At 36.9% G+C, this 20,549-nt stretch overlaps 1 protein-coding gene across 1 annotated transcript; it reads right to left on the bottom strand.

The window, feature by feature from the left end:
* Window positions 1-9,205: 9,205 nt before the first annotated feature.
* On the bottom strand, window positions 9,206-10,777 carry LOC145126594 (uncharacterized). The gene is made up of 3 exons (XM_079061928.1): window positions 10,415-10,777; window positions 9,545-10,342; window positions 9,206-9,475 (listed from the first exon to the last, which is right to left on the bottom strand). Exons 1-3 carry the CDS (start codon window positions 10,775-10,777, stop codon window positions 9,206-9,208), a joined length of 1,431 nt encoding a protein of 476 aa, XP_078918054.1.
* Window positions 10,778-20,549: the final 9,772 nt, after the last annotated feature.

The following is a 20,549-nucleotide window of genomic DNA, read 5'->3' as shown; positions in this document are numbered from 1 at the left end:
AAACTTTCGTCCGAACTGAGAGAGAAAGACTAAACACATTCTATTCTACCAACACACTTCCTCTAGATAAAGCTTGGTCCAAGTACATAATCACCAAGTTCTGTAGTTTTGGAATGAAGATCCTCGGAAAATTTGATCTCGACTGCATTATCTACTACTACTACATCTATCGCAACACTTAAGATAAAATCAAGATCTCGGATGTTGATTTCCCTTCGATAAACCCAAATGACATTCTTGTCATTGCAGCTCGTCTGAAAGACCGTCAAACCTCTGAATTCAGCATATGAGCATACAACTAAACTCTCAACTACTTGGAAGACTATGCCACTGAGTTTGAAAGATCTAATGTGTAGTTCGCTCATCTATTCAGAACTGACAAAATTATCTCTCCTGGATCCACTAATCTTGATGGAATTGATCTCCTTGATGAAGGTCATATTAGAGATCCTGAGCTCGGATTTGTTTACTTGAAGAAAAGTTTGAGCAAGAATGAGTTTTTCAAAGTTAGAGACAAGAATCTGGTTCCTACCATAATTCTTCAGAGATTCATCTCCAAAACGGACAAGCCCAATGCTTCAAAAGAAATCAATATTGAGTTTGTTGATCAACTCAAATGGTACATTGAAGTCCGAAGTTGGATGCAGAAGAATCAAAGTAAGAGTGCTAATGATTGATCAGGCTACTTAGAGGGAGATTGTTAGTACATGAAAAGTGCCCCTTAATCAATCCGATCTGATGTATCTTTACGAAGTGGTGTATACTCCGAGATGGAGAGTATTTTCCAAGATGCATAGATTTCTTAGATGATATTGTTTCAGATCTTAGTCAATGTGTTATGACAGAAGTGAAAGGACTTGTTTGTTGTTTACTGTTTTTAATTTTTTATCGTGCAACCGACAAGATCAACATCAACGACTGTGTCAGGCTGTTGATCTTCAGTCCATGCGCACTTTATCTAGAAGTTGTCGTTAGTAACTTCTTGTCTATAATAGGAGTGTCAGCCTTTGTAAATATTCTTGCAACTTGATAACAACTTCACTTCTATCAAATAAAGAATTATACAGTCAATCATTTCTCTCTAATATTCTTCTTGTTCTTATTTACTTTTCACTATTCATACTTTATATTAGTTATCTTGAGCACTTTGTTGAGTTATTTACTTAAAGGCTTAACTGGTTTATTAAGACTTGACTGTATCTTTTATTATAAGTAATCATTGACGTTAGATTAACTCAAGGTTTGAGTTTTCAAACCTTATCCGTGTAAATATGTGAACTCATACTTTATGCATTCTCGAAAGAGTTTGATGGTCTCACTAACCTTTTGGAATGTGTTTGTGAAGCCTCAACTCACTATAATGATCACCTTAAGCTAATAAAGTTAATGTGGTTGCTTAATGGTATTGATGACTATTTTACATTCTTCACATAGATGTCTTCTTAATGTCAAGGCTAATTTCTCTAACGTTTCACTTGAAGAGTCCAATCAGAAATATGTTTTTCAAATTATGTAAAAAAAATTATGTCTTTGTTGTCCATGAGTTCAATGTGAACCTTCTTCCTATCCATAAGTTACGTAAGGATAATAAATGTAAGGTTATTTTCTATAAAAACAATTGTGTTGTTCAGTATTCAAAGCCCAGGGAGACCGTAAGGACTGGTAAAAAGGTTTGTGGTCTTTATTATACTGATAATTCATATGTTGCATGTAAGACATTTTCTTATGCCTCTAATGATCAATTCTTTGTTTCCATGTGAACTTGGCATAGTAGAATAGATCATCCTTCTAACAAAGCATTAAATGTCCTTAAACATATGCTTATTTTTGGAAGTGAACAACCGTTGTGTGTCACAGGCCAAACAAACTCGTAAACATTTTCTATTGAGTCAACATAAGAAAGTTACTATAAATGAACTTCTTCATCTAGATGTATGGGGCCCTTATAAAGTTACTACTATTGATGGCTTTTAGTTTTTTGTTTCTGATTATTATGGTTAATTTTACAAGGGATTCTTGGGTTTATTTAATGAAATCAAATGATAAAGGCTTTTATTGGTTTCTTGTTTTTGAACAATCATTCAAATGTGAGTGTTAAAATTGTTAGGTATAATAAAGGGACAAAATTTATAAATAATCAGATGAAATCTATTTTTGAAAACAACTGTATTTCCATTACATGTGTTTATACTTCACAATAGAATAGTGTTGTGGAATGAAAACATATACATCTCATAAATATAACAAGGTCTTGACTTTTTTAAGCATGTTTTGTTGGTGATTTCTATCACTATTATTATTTAAGTGTACTTGGATTAATTTTTTGATCAATGTTACATTGATAAATAATAAACAAGTTAGGGGTGGTGCGGAGTGCACATTTGTTTAAGTTTGTCTTGGATGAAAGTACACTGCTATATAGGGGAAAGTCCCCTAAACTGACGGGGGTCCGAGCGCAGCGTCTATGAGAGTAGGGTCCAAGGGGTGGAACCCTCTGGAGGTGTCCAAGGGGCAAAGCCCGTGGCCGGGGTCGAGCTGCCATAATATGGTAGTTTTGGCAGTTTTCAGAAAAATGGAGTTATATCCCGTTTTGATCATTTTCTGGTACATACACAAGATCATGTTTTTCTCACATTCTCTGTTCTGAAAACCACTAAATTTTATACAATTGAATGTTTGATTTGTACCATTAAAATACTTCAATTTTATAGTAATTCACGATTTCCAGTGGATTCCAAGCTGTTAACCCCGATTTCTAACATGTTTAACACTTAGTATTAGGGAGATGTTCTTTTAACAATGGTTTTTCTTATTAATTATTTAAAATGGGTTATCTCATATTGAAATGATTTACAATTCTCCCCAAAGCTTGATAATTTAAATGTGTTAGGATAATTGTGTTTTGCATCCAAGTTATGTAATTTTGATAAGTTTTCTGAATGATTTGATCCATATTAAAACATAAAAAAAATACCTTTAAATTTTATTAGTAAATACAATTACAAGATAAACTTCACTGGAAATAAAACACAAATGAACATTAGCATCTATTACAAACTCAAGAACATATTAGAAACCATGAACCCTGAACTGATTAAAAAAAGACGAGAATTTACAAGATATAAAGAGAGAAAAATACTACTACAACCTTACATACATATTATGGTAGTCCCACTGTCTTTATGTTATTTATATATTGGGTCAATATCCCAAGTGATTAACTGGGTCAAGACGACCTGCATATTTCTTATACTTTGAGATAAATGAACCACAATCCACAAGATAACCAAACTTTACACTATATGCCCCTCCTCTTATGTGTATTACACTTGACCAATCTCTTCTGCACCACATACAATTCCATGCATACAAATATATATATATATATATATATATATATATATATATATACATGTGTACATTATAAATAGACGATCTAGTCGCTTACTGCGACTTCCCCCATTTGAGGGAATATGGAGAGAGAGAGAGAGAGAGAGAGAGAGAGAGAGAGATGGACATTGAAAATAAGTGGCTCGGACAGTCGCTTATTGTGGCTTCCCTGATTTGCAGGAATATTAGGGGAGGGAGCTCATCTATGGTGATATGTTAAGATATCGAAACGTGTCACAACTCTTCTCATGGTCACCTTTTATTGGAGCCATATTTCATAATTAGAACTTGAGACCTCTCTTCTGAAGGAGTGATTGTCTTTACCAGGTAAGCCATTATATGATAGGGACATTGCTACCATTTATTCCTATATCTTTAAACAATGTCTTATCAGTGAAAGTTTGAAAGAGTTTGAGGTATCTTCATTTGTGTTAATGTAGTAAAAATGTCTATGTAAAATAAATAGTGGTAAAATGAGGTAAAAGATGATGTTGTGCTTCCACATAGGAAAAAGTTTATAGTTGCACTAATTATGAACATTTTGTGAAAAAGATACATTATATTCGTTGCTTATTGTCACAACTCTTCCCATGGTCACCCATTGAAGCCATATTTCATAATTACTTGAGACCTCTTTTATGAGGAGTCAATGCATTTACCAAGTGAGCCATTATATATGGGGACATTGTTACCATTTATTCTTATATCTTTAAACAATGTCTTATTAGTCAAAGCTTCAAAGAGTTGGATGTATCTCCATTTGTGTTAATGTAGTAAAAATGTCTATGTAAAATAAAGACAAAATATCATAATTGGTCCCTGTGGTTTGCAAAATATCTCATTTTGAGAACTTTCAAGGAAAACGTCACGCCACTGATCCCTGTGGTTTGCAAAATTACATGAAAGTTCCTCTCGTCGTTAAATATAACTTTTTAGCTGCTAGATTTTAATAAAAAAAGACTATTTTACCCTTGTATTAAATTTTCAATCTGCTACAAACCTCAAGAACCATTTGTGTAATTTTGTAAATTTGAAATATATATATATATATATATATATATATATATATATATATATATATATATATATATATATTATAAATTTAAATTTAATATATATGTATTTATATAATTTCAAAATTTTGATACATTTTTTTTTAATCTTGTTGAAATTTTGTTTTGTATTTTTATTTTATTATTTTAGTTATTTATGGTTTTTTTTTAATGTTTTTATTTATTTTGATTCAAATAATAAACTTAAATTCGATAAACCATCGAAACCGTTTTTTCTTTAATTTTTTTTTTATTTGTGAATTGAAGCATTAATGTTCTTTTTTTTCTAATTTTATGCCGTTACGGATCATGTTTTTTTACTTAGATGCTCCATTGTTAACTTAGTTAGCAACTTTATGTTTGCATTCATCATTATCATTATTTCGCCTTTTGTTTTCTATTTTTTTATAGTTTTGGTTATTTATTATTCTTCTGTTGTTTTTATTTATTTTCATTCAACTAATGAAAAATAGAAAAACAAATAACAAAAAAACTCAAATACCAAAATTGTAATATATTCTAATAAATTTATACATTTTACACATTTTGGAAAATGTCAAAAAAAACTTATTAAATTGATAAAAAAATAAAATGAAACAACGAAAAAAATAAAAATAGGAAAAAAATAAAAAAAATAATACGAAAAAATAAAAATAAAATTAAAAAAATATATGAAAAAACAAAAAAAAAGATGAAAAATATAAAATATATTAATATATTACAATTTTAGAGTTTTAGTTTTAGTTTTTTGTTTTTCTATTTTTCATTACTTGAATCAAAATAAATAAAAACAATAGAAGAATAATAATTAAAAAAAAATATAAAAAAATAGAAAACAAATGGTGAAATAATTATAATGATAAATACAAAAATAAAGTTGCTAACGATATTAACTATAGAGCATCCAAGTAAAAGAACACGAATCGTAACTACATAATAATAATAATAATAATAATAATAAAACATTAACGTTTCAATTCACAATTATGAAAAATTGAAGTTTCGAAAGTTTGATAGTTTTTGCCCAATTTCGAAAATGGACTGATTTTGCTGAGAAATTGAAGAAAATACATTTAAGGCCCCTGTAGTTTATGTGAATTGACGCTTTCTACCCAGTTTCGAAAAAGGGGGAGAGTTTCGCATTTTTGGCTATTTTGGGTGCACCGGGTCACTGCAGAATTTTAAAATTGACAATTTCTACCCAATTTTGAGAAATTTTGTCAAAGGCGGTCCGTGAACGAAGCTAAAAATTGAAGATTTTTCGGATTTTCCGGAGTGAAGCACAAAGTTTATGCCACATGTTAAGGAGGAGTTTTGACACGAAAAATTCTGAATAGAGCACGTTCTCTTTTCTTGATAGTTTTATAATCAAATTTCGATTATAAAAAGGGGGAGAAATTTATATGGAAATTCGAAAGTTGAATTTTTCATATTACGCGGACTTGAAGACCGAAGTGACCTCGATTATTTGAAGCTTATGAAATGACTCGATTGGAAATTCGGATAATGATGGGTTTGGATTTATTGAAGATTTTGGGGTGTGTTTTTATGCTCAACTTTAGGGTGATTATTTAGAGTTTGAGAAGCTCGTGATCATTCGTTGATGCTCGGTTCGTATGGTCTCACATCCTAGAACCTAAATTGAAGAATCATGGAAGAATTGAAGATTTGAAGTTCATCTCAACATATGTCACGCTTGAGGCTCGGATCGCGTAGTTGCTCGATTTTGGAAGATTTGAAGTAGGTCATTCATTCCTAACTTTGAGGGGGAGAATGTTGGGTACAAAGTTATCCATGTATGACTTTGTAAATGGGTTGACTTTTGTAGACCCACTTGCATGTGGTGCATTAGCCTTTTGACATGAAATAGAGAGTGAGAGAGAGACATGTAAACACCTCTATATAAGGTGGGTTCATACCACTTGTAGAGGTGTGCTTGGGAGATGTAAAATTGAGTGTGTAAGTGTGTGTTATTTATGTAGATTTAGATTTAGATCCCTTTTTGTAACACCATACATAATCGAATGTATTTCTTAAACACCGAAATCACCATATTCATTGTGTGTTCTTTAATTCCACATGTCAAACCAATGTTCATAATTCACATTAATGGTTTATTGAATTTAAGTTTATTTTCATGAATCAAAATAAATAAAAAATTAAAAAACCATAAATAACTAAAATTATAAAATAAAAATAGAAAACAAAATGTCAAAAAGATAATTGTTCTTATCAAATTGTTGAAATTATATATATATATATATATATATATATATATATATATATATATATATATATATATATATATATATATACACACACATAAAAATATAAAACTTATAATTATAATCTATATATATACAAAATTTATATTTATAATTTATATATATATATATATATATATATATATATATATATATATATATAATTTCAAATTTACAAAATTATACAAATGGTCATTGATGTTTGTAGTATATTGCAAATTTGGTACAAGAGTAAAATAGTCTTTTTATTAAAATATAACATCTTAAAAGTTAAATTTAATGGCATAAGGACCTTTCATGTAATTTTGAAAACCACAAAGACCAGTGGCGTGACGTTTTCCTTGAAAGTCCTCAAAATGAGATATTTTACAAACCATAGGACCAATTATGAAATTTTGTCTAAAATAAATAATGGTAAAATGAGGTAAAAGATGATATTGGAGTAAATTACACGAATGGTCCCTATGGTTTGGGGTAATATGCACATTTGGTTCCTAACTTATTGTTTTAACTCGGAAGGTCCTTACAGTTTGTTTTTGTTGCACGCTTGGTCCCTGTCTTACATAATAAACTATTTTACGCTTGATTTTTTTAATTTATTTAAATAAGATGGGGTAAGTAACGTAAGGTAAGGTGAGGTGGAAGTGAGGTTGAGGTGTGTTTATTTAAATAAATTTAAAAAATCAATGGCAAAATAATCTTTTTAGGTAAGACATAGACCAAACGCGCAACAAAAACAAATAGTATGAACCTTTCGAGTTAAAAAAATAAATTAGGGACCAAACGTAAAAATTATCACAAACCATAGGAACCATTCGTGTAATTTATTCATGATATTGTGTTAATGTAGTAAAAATGTCCATATAAAATAAATAATGGTAAAATGAGGTAAAGGATGATGTTGTGTTCCACGTAAAAAAAAAAGTTTATAGTTATACTAATTAGGATCATTTTGTGAAAAAAAGAAAGGTCGGGGTTCCAAATAGTATAGACTATCAATGCATCATTCTAATGTACTGTGGATGATTTCATTGGACAATAACGTTGTAACTTTTTCTTATTATTTTGGTAAACCAAAAGCATATCAATATAAAGATATAATGTTTTACAGTCTTTTGAAAAACTTCAAAATTATTAAAAAATAAATAAAAATAATAAGTAAATAAAAAAATAAAAAAAATTATATATTTAAGACAAAATTACAAAAATGGCCCATGTGGTTTGTCAAAAGTAACAAACTTAGTCCCTGTCTATTTTTTGATGCATTTGGCCCTTGTGGTTTGTAAAAGCTGCCTTGGAGGTCCTTTTTCATCACACCGTCAGTTTGTAGCCGTTTGGGGTCATTAAGTTCAAAAAATATGGGGGTATTTTGGTATTTTCACATTAGCTTCTCCACCCCCTTTAATAAGCCCTAACTAACGTTCAGAAAAATCAAGCTACCATCTCTGAAAAATCGAAGCTCTCCTCTCTTGCAAGAATGGTGATTTGTACGTGTGGAAGTGTTGCTGTGAAAGTCACATCTTGGACGGACCTCAACCCAGGAAGGCGATTCTGGTCTTGTGCTCGAGACGGTCGAAGCTGTCTATTTCTTGGGTGGGTGGATGATCCGATGTGCCATAGAGCCATGGAGGTGATTCCTGGCTTGCTAAGGAGACTGAACAATGTTCAAATGATGTTGAGTCAAGCTCGTGCAGATGTTGTGAAGCTCAAGTGGATGCTTATTCTGTCTTGGTTCTTTTTTTCGTTTATATATGTATGCACTAAGTAGTACTTGGATTTGGGGATGTATTTGGTCAGTGTATTTTGGATATGTAATGTCGGATGGTGTATAGAACTGGAATGGGATATTACCAGTTGATTTTGGGATGGGATGTCATGTATTAGAATCTTAATGTAATGTATGGTTTTGGTTAATCAGTTTAATGGTATTTTGTCTTATGATAATTATAAAGCATTGTTTTTTTTGTCATTGATTAGGAATATTGGAATGGAATGGAAAGAGTTGTGTCCATTTATCAAACTTTGGAATGGAATGAGAAAAATACAAGATCAAAACACTATAAGTAAACAATGGAATGGAATGAGTTTTGGTCATTTATCAAACAATGGAATGGAATGAGTTTTAGTCATTTATCAAACAATGGAATGGAATGAGTTTTGGTCATTATCAAACAATGGAATGGAATGAGTTTTGGTCATTTATCAAACAATGGAATGGAATGAGAAACACACAAGATCAAAACATGATAAGTAAGATCATTACAACCAAAAATGTAGCATGACATATGGCTAGTATCAACTTAATTACATCATTAATTTAGATAGTTGCAAAAAGATGTAATTATCTAGATTAAACATGTTTTAAAAAAAGCATCAATACAAGTTTATAATCTTAAACAAAAGGTAGCCAAATAACTTGATTAGTCATTCTTTCATGTGTATCCAACTTCACTTAGGTCCTACTTGAGGCTTTTTTTCCCTTGTCCATCTTCTTTGCTCTTAACCCACCATTACATCTTCACTTGATCCACCCATTGAACCTTGACTTGTTCCACCAACTGCATCTTTACTTGATCGACCCACACCACCTTGACTTGAACCACCCACTGCTCTCTGACTTGACCCCCCTTGCCCCTTACATGTTCTAGAGTTATGTCCTTTGTTATGACACTTGGAACAAGTAATAGTCAAGAATTTCCTAGATAGGTTTGTTGACTGGTTAGTAGGCTCATCTATAGCCCTCCTCCTCTTTTTCTTGGGCCTTCCAACCTACAAAAATATTAAGGAAATCATAAAACTGGATGAATAAGAAACTATGTTAACTAACATTCAACTTACTTGTGTGTGATGTGTAGGGGGTATATGAGTGGTTGGACATCTAGATTTTGGCCACATGCTCCTGCCATTGATTGGATCTATTTTGTTAGAGTACATTGCCCTCCATGTTTCTAGATTATAACAAGGATGCACCCAATAATCAGGTTGTTGGGCTTTTTCACCATTTTGAATATGTTCCCATATTGCACAAACTCCATGCCTGCAGACTATCCCAGTTATCTCCCAATACCTACAACTACATGTACCCTCTTTCAAGTTGACCACATACTGATCAAACATCATACCAGTCACTTGATATTTTCCAAAACCATAGAAGAGTGCCCTATATTTGCTTGCAGCTGTTTTGATTGTGTCAAGTATAGTAGTTGCAGTAGGGGTTAATAGACTTCTGCATTTATCAATTTCTTTTTGTACAATGCAATGTCTCTTCATCAAGTACACTCTTATGTACTCTAAACAAGTAATTATAGGCTTGTCCCTGCCATGCTCTAGCTTAGAGTTGAATACTTCACACAAATTGTTTAACAGACAATCTGAATGTGCTCTACCTGTGAAATGAGACCTAGCCCAATGAACTGGAGGAATCTTACTTAGCCATTTATGAGCCTCTGCACTGAAATCTTTGAACTCATTCATTGCCATTTCAAAGTGCCTAATGGTTGTATTTGTAGCACACCTCCACAAGTGATCTCTAAACTCTTCTCCCCTCCATTGCAGCTTCATGTTTTCATGTATATGTCTCAAACACCATCTATCCTCTGCATTTGGAAACACTTTTGCTATTGCATGTATTATTCCCTACATATAATGTAATTTATAGTTAGTATTGTTACAAGCTTTAAAAGAGACTTATGTTATATGTATTCATACCTTTTGTCTGTCAGATACAAAAGTAAAGTTGCATGATGCATCCAAATCCAAATCATCACCAAGGCATTCCAAGAACCATGTCCATGAACTTGTTGTCTCAGCTTCCACAACTGCATAAGCAAGTGGATATATTCCATTGTTGGAATCAAGACCCACAGCTGTTAGAATTTGTCCAGGGTGTGGTCCTTTCAAGAAACATCCATCCAATCCCAACAATTCCCTTTTTCCAGATTTAAACCCCAACTTAAGTGCTCCAAGACAAATGTATATCCTCTTGAAAATACAAGTTTGAACATCAAGATTTGGTTCATTACACACTTCTAGCTTCACTGTTGTACCTGGGTTATTGGTTTGTAACTCCATACATTAATCTCTCAGCAAATTATATTGCCTTTCATAGTCACCATACAGTTGTTCCTTTGCAATTGATTTAGCCCTGAACACCTTCATTCTTGATACGCTTAATTCCAAATCCATTTGAAGCTCCTCCTGTAAGGCTATTACTGGGATGCGAGGGTTGGAATCCACTTTTTGGAGAATAGTGTTTGCCAGATATCTAGATGTACATGCCTTCACATTTCTACTTTGTAAGCATAAATGCTCATCAATAACTGTCTTCACCAACCATTGTTCTTCTTCCGTAGATCTAGATATTTGAATTGCAAAAGGACAAGAATCTTTTTGTGAAATTACAGTTTTGCCCTTCGATGTGACTTTACTTACAGTGGAGGGCCCACCATCAGTGGAATCTGGAACCACCCCTTTACACTTTACTCTTACTCTCAATTTTTCATTTTTGTCCATGTGTAGGGCCCTCCTTGTTTTTATTAAAAGCATCTTCATGTGACCCTGTATATCTTTTTTGGTTTTAAAAGCTTGACCCACAAAAAATGGTGTAACATGAACTACCCCAGAAGAACAAGGCACCTTCTTGTTCAAGTTTTTTAACATTCTCTTCCTTAGGTCTTCCTCATATCCTGCACTTTCAAACTCATCATTGTTGATCACACCTAAATCATCATCTTGGTTTAAATCTAATTCTATGTTTGGACCTTGTCCAAACCATTCAACCTCATCCACACAACTTTTAAACTCTCTCATATCAACCTCCCAGTCATCTAAAATAGCTTCTGGGTCAACAATGTAGTCAGAATCATCATCTTCTTCTGTATGCTCTTCTGAATCATCTTTTGAATCCTCTGCATGCCCTTGTTCATCTTCTTCATCCTGTTCTTCTTCAACTTCAACCTCTCTTTCAAACTCACCCATATTCTGATATCCATCACTACTAAAAGGCTCAAAATCATCTAGTATTTCCCTATTATTCTGGCAATTAATATCAACTGTAATTTCTTGCATTGTATCAGTTTCTTTTGGTACAGGGAAATACGAATCATCCTTAAACTCATTAACCACATTTTGTTTGTTTGGCTCAAAAGGAACTAGGGACATGGAAAAATCATACACACCATCTTCTCTCCAAGCTTGATTAGCTGATTCTTTAAGTGGGACATTCATGTCTAATTTCTTGCTACAAGAACCAATTACCTTCTTCTTAGGCCTAATCCTATTAAGTTCAGGAGAAGGATCATCATCCAGTTGCTCAATAACAACTTTACTTGGGGACATGAAGTAAGTATGAAGTCTTGTAGAACCATGTTCAACGTACACATTAATCACTCTGTTTTGAGGGACATATTGAGTCATAGATATAACGTCTTGATCATTTCCTAGAGCCTTCAATCCAAAATCTAAGTCTAGATTAGGAATTCTATAATGATAGCACATTGTGTCATCCGCAGAATACCCTATCTCACGAATCATGTCATTTAGATCATGAACTGAAAAAAGATCAGTGTCAACAAAGTCAAAGAATGCCAACCTTCCCTCAACGTACTTTCTTCCTGGGAACTTTGTAAAAAATCCACCATGATGTATCTTCAAAGTGAAGAAATTGTCGTGACCATTTGAAAAAGAAAAATGACGAGCCTTGAATATACAAACCAAGAAACACCAAACAAAAGATGAAACAACTTACTGTAATCTTTATCAAGGTCAGGTGCAATCGTATGAGGACCACGTAAATTCCACATACAAAGTACCATTTTTAGTTGATAAAACCTAAAATCGGATGCGAGGGATGAAGGATGAAGATCGTCAAGATGATCAGTGAGCTAAGGTGAAGTGGAGATGAAGGGGGTTTCTTGGACTCTGGTTAATGATGATAGTTTAATGACGTATCGCTGCCTAATCCCATCTTAAATGAGCGTCAAACATAAAAACACGAATATACCCCCCAACTTAATGACCCCAAACGGCTACAAACTGACGGTGTTATGAAAAAAGGACCTCCAATGCAGATTTTACAAACCACAAGGGCCAAACGCATCAAAAAAATAGATAGGTACTAAGTTTGTTACTTTTGACAAACCACAGGGGCCCAATTTTGTAATTTTGTCTATATTTAATTACTTTATTTGGCGTTAAAGCGTGGCACCGGCGCAGTTTCCAGTGGCATACTAATTAAACCAGTGGGCACAACTATCGAAGTACCGGAAAATGGTAAGATTCTGAACGGCTCAATCAAGTTAATTCCGCTGGAGAGTGGAGACGTGTGTGCTGAATGTATTAGATTAAAAGTCAAACCATTCCATAGGGCTCTCAAATAATTTTAGTTTTTTACATCCAAGGACTCTGGATTCTTTTTTCAAGTTGCTACTTTGTATCAAAAAATTAATTAATTCATTATTCGATATAATAATACATTATATTTGCCTGGATAGGCTTTTGTTACTATATATATATATATATATATATATATATATATATATATATATATATATATATATATATATATATATATATATATATATATATATATATATCAAGGTTGTAAAAATCGTTCGATATTAGCTCGGCAGTCGACAGGGTCAAGTGATTAATCTGTTTGACGGAGATTAATCGGAGACCCTAAATTACTAAAAAAATTATTTTAAATTTTAATATATCATTAGGAAATTAATATTTGAAAATTTGAAAATTTAAAAATTTAAAAATTTTAAAATATTTAAAATTAATTAATTAATTATTTGAAAATATTTAAAATTAATTAATTTATTATTTGGTATAATATTTGAAAATTTAAAATTTTGAATTTTAAAATTTTTCCCGCCTAGGACCAACAAGGACCGCTGTGGAGCGTCCATGACCGCCTAGCCGAGTTTGACCGATATTGACCAATTTCCGCCAAACACCTCTAATCTTAATCGGTTGTAGATTGCCAAACGATTAATCCCCTATTAATCGGCAACCAAGGCCGATTTCTGCAACACTGATATATATATATATATATATATATATATATATATATATATATATATATATATATATATATATATATAACATTTAGGTTTTGGTAAGTTCCTCTTTTAGCCCTAATGCAAAATTCTTTCAGAATTGGTCGCTTGGTTAGTACGCGGGGCGTACTCAATGGATACGCTTAGCGTACTAGCCACATATCTGGTGGTAGGACTTAACCAAATACGCGTGGCGTACGTGGAGTACGCATGACGGACGAGAGTCTGAGAAAAACCCTAGTTTTTAGGGTTAGCACCCTATTTGAGGACCTTAAGTCCCCCAAGCCCTTTACCTTTTCATCCTCCATTGCCCTTGTTGTGCTAATCTCGAACCCTAAGCCACCTTGAGTGCATTTGTGAGCTTTCTTGAGAGTTTTTGGTGTTCTTTAGAGTCTTTAAAGAAGAAGGAAGCTTGGGAAGAAGCAAGGACATCGGAAGAGCTTACAGATCCAGAAGTTTGGCACCATTTATGACCCATTGAAGGTATAAAGTTTAAAAATTGATCATTGTATGCTTAGATCTAGGTTTAGGGTAGAAAATGGTATCTTTTGGTCTCATAGTTTGGATTCTTCGAGTTGAGCAACTTCCGACCATATGAGTTGTCCTTTTGAGCTCTTGGAGGTGTCTTGAGTCATAAAAATCGGACCTTGATGGTTAAGCCTCAACCATGCAAGTGTTAGGAACCATCCAAGTGTGGTTATGGACATGATTCATGTTTTGGGCCCCATCCTTGCATGCAAAAGCATAAAGTTTGCAACTTTATGGCTTAGGACGTTTTTAGGGGTCTGGATCTAAGTTTTGAACGTTAGGTCTTAATGGATTAAGACATGGAAGTGAATATGGACTGGCATACCAGTACGTCATGTGTACTCCAGTGTACATTGCGCGTACTAGGTCAGCGCCTCGACCCCTGGTCAACACCAGCGTACGCTGGGCGTACAAGCCAAGTACGTCGCGCGTACACAGTCAGTGGGCCTGGAAGATTTTTGGGCTCGTTTGGAGTTGGGATTTGGACTCGAGTAAGTTGGGCCTCGGGCCCACCTGATTGTGGCAAGTCATTTTCGGGCCTAAGGCCATGTTTGGGGTTCTTGGGCCATATTGGGCCTTAGAGGCCCTATAGTGGGCTTGGATGACGTTTGGGTTTTGTGAATTTGGGCCTTGGTGGAAAGGAGGCCCAATAAGGCGAAAGTAAAGGAGCTGTTTTGCCTTAAGTCAAGAATTAGGGTTTTGGACCTTCGGGTTAGAATGTGACCTAATTTCTAATTAGGGTTTTATGCTTGTACGATTGGGAGAGGAGTTCGCAAGTCATCTGCTGAGTGCGATTTAATACCCACAATCTGAGGTAAGTCTTCCTTCGTAGTAGCCATGGGTCGAAGGCACCAAGGTCGGCCCACTAGTTTATGTTATAATGTGATGATTGTCTTTGTGATAATTTTCAGTTATGCTTGTATTTGTTTGATGACTCTGTGATTTCTGTTATGATATTATGTGGTAGTAGTATGGGTGAAATAGACCCAGTATCCTGTTGAAATAGACCGAAGGGGATTGCAAGCACCTAGATATGCTTGATAGTATCCGGTTGAGATATACCGAAGGGGTAGGAAAGCACCCAGATATGCTTGGCAATATCCGGTTGAAATAGAATGAAGGGGCAGGCCGGCACCCAGATATGCTTGGCAGTATGTTTGTTTGGTATGTGGTATTTTAGGGGAACTCACTAAGCTTTGTGCTTATAATTTTCAGTTTCTGTTTCATGTACTTCTAGTTCGAAGGGGAAGGGATCGGCCTGATCACACCGTATCACTCTATGTTTTTCAGCACTTAGTGATTTTAGGATTTGTACTCTGGTAACATGTTACAATATGACTCTTTCAAATATTTTGATATCAGTTTCTTACGAATTGAATGAATTTAAAAACAAAATTTTATCAGTATTTTTGGGTATGTTACAATTTGGTATCAGAGCCTTAGTTTGAGGGATTCGGGCATACTCTCGGGTATGCCTAGAATCAAATCGAGGGTTTGGTAGGTTTTTCACAAAAAGAAACATTTAAACCTAAGGATTTTAATAAAATACAAGGGGTGTGATACGTGCAATCGGCCGAGCTCAAGTAAGTCTTCCCCAAATACCCATACAAGTTAAATGTTTTATGTTATGATATGAGAATTGCATGCTAGGTTAGGGGCTAAGGATCTGCTCAGGATTGCATGATAGAATGCTAGGAGAGATGCCTTTATGTGCCTATCTGTATGAGCTTTTAGATTTGCATACTAATATCATATCAGTTACTTGTTAGGATGACATGTATAGGGTATGTTTTAAGTTGAGTTGCCTGATGCACGAATGTTGCATGCTTTGTGCTTTAGGAACTTCTGTTGGTACTAAATAATTAGTGGATGAATGTGTTGGGTTGTATAGCGTAGCTCTTATTTGAGTCCAACCTTTGTAAGGTGGGACCTGTCATTCGAAGAATTATCTCGTACTAGTAGTATGTAACGGTGTTCATACAGTAGTTAGGTAGTACCTGTAGAAGTTCCTTCTGCAGCTGATAGTAGAGAGGGGTGAGGAAGGGAGTCTTAGGGTGTCCCTATGAGATGTTTGGTGCGTATGATGCCTTATAGTTTGAGAACGTATTAGTTGGGAATAGTGACTTGGAGGAGTTGGGGTAGTCCTTGAGGAGGGTATAAATATGTGTGGAAGGTAGTATTGGGCCGGTACTACTGAAAGCACATGCTTTATACCTGATTCCAGGAAGACCACGATGAATCTGGGGAACTCGAGAGTGTGAACCTTCTCGTGTGTATGCTCATTGTTTATGTGGTTATGTTTCAGTATGGTGATGGCACGTCATGGAGCAGGAGGTTCAAGATCTGGATCTGGTTCGGGCACGGGCTCCGAACCAATTGATGAGGATTTGCGAGAGTTCATTGCATCTGAGATTACGAGAGGAATCCTTGATGCGACCCATGTGATGTTCGGGTCGATCAAGGAAGGTATCATGGAGTTGATGGAGGATCGTCTTCGGATCTTCAGGTCCAATCTAGCCGCTAGCCAGTCGGGGACCCGCACACTCTCCCTCAAGGATTTCAAGGGATGTGGGGCACCAGATTTCTTCAGGGTGAAGGACCCCATCGCAGCCAGGTGTTGGATAGCCGACATCGAGTGTGCTCAAATGACGAGCTTCTGCCCCGAGGGGTCGAAGGTCAAGTTCGCTGCAGGATGTTTGAGGGAGCAAGCCCGATATTAATGGGAGGAAGTCGACTATGCCTTGGGAGCCCCGACCATTGAGGCCATGACCTGGCCAGATTTTGTGACCATGTTCCGAGCAGAGTTTGCATCGGTTGTTGAGGTGCAACATCTAGCCATGGAGTTTCTTGATATGAGGCAGACGATTGAGACTGTGGTGGAGATCACCGCCATGTTCAAAGAGAGGGAATTGTTGGTACCCCAATATGCAGCTGATGAGGAGATGAGGAAGACTGAATACCATGATATGCTGAGATCTGACATCAGGGAGTTCGTTAGTTTTTCTGCCTGCCCGACACTGGATGATATGATAGCTAGGGTGTGGGAGCGAGAGATTGATTTGGAGCACATAGGGAAGAGGAAGGCGGAGCCTGGGCAGACAGTTGGGGTTTCACTAAAGAAAACCAAGGGTTTCAAGTCTAGGTCGAAGGGCCAGAAAGGTCGGAGCCGCTGTGGCAAATGCGGCAGGTCGCATGACGGGGTTTGCAGAGCGGGTGGTTTGGGCTGCTATAAGTGTGACAAGTCAGGGAACTTTAGAAAGGATTGTACTGCTTCTATCACGACTTCACAGACATTAGACTTGATTTGCTTTCATTGCAATCAGAGGGGCCACAAAAAGGCCAACTGCCCAAGTCTAGCATCAGGAGGACCAGTGGTAGCACCAGCTCCTACGACCCTACCGATTACAAATGACTGACAGGGCAAGGCGGATGCTCCTGTGGTGAGGAGTCGAGCCTTTCAGGTGACCGCCAAGGAGGCGTGCGCTGCACCATATGTGGTGACGGGTATGTCTCTTCTCCTTAACTCTTTATTTATGTTGATTTCGTTGCTTATATTTTATGTGTTTTGTTATAGGATCCTTCCTTGTGAACGGTATCCCTGCTTTGGTATTATTTAATTCAGGGGCTACCCAATCTTTCATGTCTCTTGCGATCAGCAAGAGGTTTGTCGAATCTCCAAGTGAGCTGGATAATCCATTAGAGGTTGAGATTACAGATGATCGATTCGTACGGGCATCGAGGGTTCATCGATATTGTATTTTGGGGATGTTTAGCGAGCGATATCTGATTGACTTAGTTCCTATTCCTTTGCGTGCGAACAAGGTTATAGTGGGGATGGATTGGTTGAACCCTAATGGGGAAATGATTGATTGTGAGAGCCAGCTGGTACGTGTTCGAACCCCAAGTGGGGGAGAGTTGGTAGTCCATGGAGAGGGCGCTCAGCGTGGGCCAGTCCTATGCTCAACCGCTAGGGCCATATGTTATCTCTATCAGGGTTGTTTTGGGTTCTTCACCTATGTTATGGATACCTGGGAGCAGGGTAGGGCATCGGTTGATGATGTGCTGGTTTTACGGGAGTACCCGGATGTGTTTCCAGAGGATTTTCCCGGGGTACCTTTGAAGAGGCAGGTGGAGTTTCGGATTGATTTGGTTCCTGGTGCGGCTCTGATAGCCAAAGCACCATATCGATTAGCTCCACCAGAGATGCAGGAGTTGTCTACACAACTGCAGGAGTTGTTAGACAAGGGATTCATCCAACCGGGTAGTTTACCTTGGGGTGCACCGATCCTGTCTGTGAAGAAGAAGGACGGGTCGCATCGAATGTGTATTGACTACCAGTAGTTGAATAAGCTAACGGTGAAGAACCGTTATCCACTCCCGAGGATTAATGATTTGTTTGACCAGCTTTAGGGTGCGTCTTGGTTTTCCAAGATTGATCTACGTTCGGGTTATCATCAGATGAGGGTCAAAGAGGATGATGCGTAGAAGATGGCCTTCCAGAGTTGCTATGGTCATTACAAGTTCATGGTGATGCCCTTCAGGCTCACCAATTCTCCAGCCGCATTCATGGACCTCATGAATTGCGTGTGTCGACCGACGTTGGATCGGTCCGTGATTGTATTCATTGATGACATCCTCGTCTATTCCAATACCCAGGAACAGTATGAGGAGCATTTGCGAGAGGTGTTGGATACCCTAAGGAGGGATAAGTTGTATGCGAATTTCTCCAAGTGCAAGTTCTGGTTGCACGAGGTGCAGTTTCTGGGGCACCTTGTTAACCACAATGGTATTCTGGTCGATCCGGCCAAGGTGGAGGCCGTGATGAGGTGGGAAGTTCCGAGGTCTCCATCCGAGATTCGAAGTTTCCTTGGTTTAGCGAGATATTACCGGAGATTTATTCAGGATTTCTCCAAGGTAACGGTTCCCCTGACCCGGATGACGAAGAAGACTACCACTTTTCGTTGGGGGCCTGTGCAGTAGGCAACGTTTGAGACCCTGAGACAGATATTATGCGAGGTGCCGATTTTGACCATGTCAGAGGGTGTTGAGGATTTTGTGTTCTACTGTGATGCGTCTATCATGTGATTGGGAGCAGTCTTAATTCAGAGGGGTCGTGTTATTGCTTACGCCTCGAGGCAACTGAAGCCGCATGAGGCGAACTATCTGACGCACGATTTGGAGTTGGGGGCTGTGGTTTTCGCCCTTAAGATTTGGTGACATTACCTCTATGGGGTCCGCTGTACTATTTACACGGATCACAAGAGCCTGAGGTACTTGATGGATCAGCCGAATCTGAACATGAGGCAACGTTGGTGGTTGGATGTGGTTAAGGATTATGATTGTGGGATCCTCTACCATCCGGGGAAGGCCAATGTGGTAGACGATGCTCTTAGCCACAAGGCAGTTACGAATCCGATCAGGGATATATGTATAAGGATGACAGTGATCACTCCGCTTCTGGAGCGGATTCGAGAGGCGCAGATTGAGACTATGAAGAAGGAGCACCGGAAGAGTGAGTGCATTATGGGTCAGGTGGCTTCCTTCGATTATGATAGTCAGGGTTTATTGACTCTCCATCGGAGAGTGTGGATTCCTTATTGTGGTGGTGTGCTTCAGGTTCTGATGGAGGAGGCGCATAAATTAAGATTTTCCATTCATCCCAGAGCGACGAAGATGTATAGGGATCTTCCACCTGACTATTGGTGGCCCTGTATGAAGCAGGATGTAGCTTGGTACATGGAGAGGTGATTGACTTGTAGGAAAGTCAAGGCCAAGCACCAGCGACCTCACGTCAAGATTCATCCGTTGGACATTCCCGTTTGGAAATGAGAAGAGATTAATATGGACTTCATTACGAAGTTGCATCGGACTGCGCGCAGTGTGTATTCGATTTGGGTCATCGTGGATCGGTTGACCAATAGTGTGCATTTATCCCGATCCAAGAGAGTATATCTGCGGAGAAGTTAGCGGAGGTATACATCAGGGAGGTCGTAGCACGACATGGGGTGTCGGTTTCTATGGTTTCTGACAGGGATGTCCGGTTTACTTTTAGATTTTAGAAGAGATTTCACGACGAGTTGGGTACTCGTCTGCATTTCAGCACGGCCTTTCACCCGCATACGGATGGTCAGAGCAAGCAGACCATCCAGACATTGGAGGCTATGTTGCGGGCGTGCGTTATGGATTTCGGTGGTAGCTGGGATACGTATCTTCCGTTAGAGGAATTCTCTTATAACAATAGCTACCATGCT

Source organism: Lactuca virosa, chromosome 7 (genome assembly GCF_052849685.1).
Source record: "Lactuca virosa cultivar CGN04683 chromosome 7, Lactuca_virosa_CGN04683_v6, whole genome shotgun sequence".
In the NCBI taxonomy this organism is placed as follows: domain Eukaryota; kingdom Viridiplantae; phylum Streptophyta; class Magnoliopsida; order Asterales; family Asteraceae; genus Lactuca; species Lactuca virosa.
The sequence above is the reverse complement of the archived record's forward strand: the minus strand, read 5'-3'. Positions and strand labels throughout refer to the sequence as shown.

What these genes read in the sequence shown, in the direction of transcription:
- LOC145126594 (XM_079061928.1), bottom strand. Translation starts at nt 10,777, where the DNA reads ATGGAGTTACAAACCAATAACCCAGGTACAACAGTGAAGCTAGAAGTG. An exon ending in TTGTATCTGACAGACAAAAG is followed by an intron (nt 10,343 to 10,414) that starts GTATGAATACAT and finishes CATTATATGTAG; the next exon opens with GGAATAATACATGCAATAGC. An exon ending in CCCCTACACATCACACACAA is followed by an intron (nt 9,476 to 9,544) that starts GTAAGTTGAATG and finishes ATATTTTTGTAG; the next exon opens with GTTGGAAGGCCCAAGAAAAA.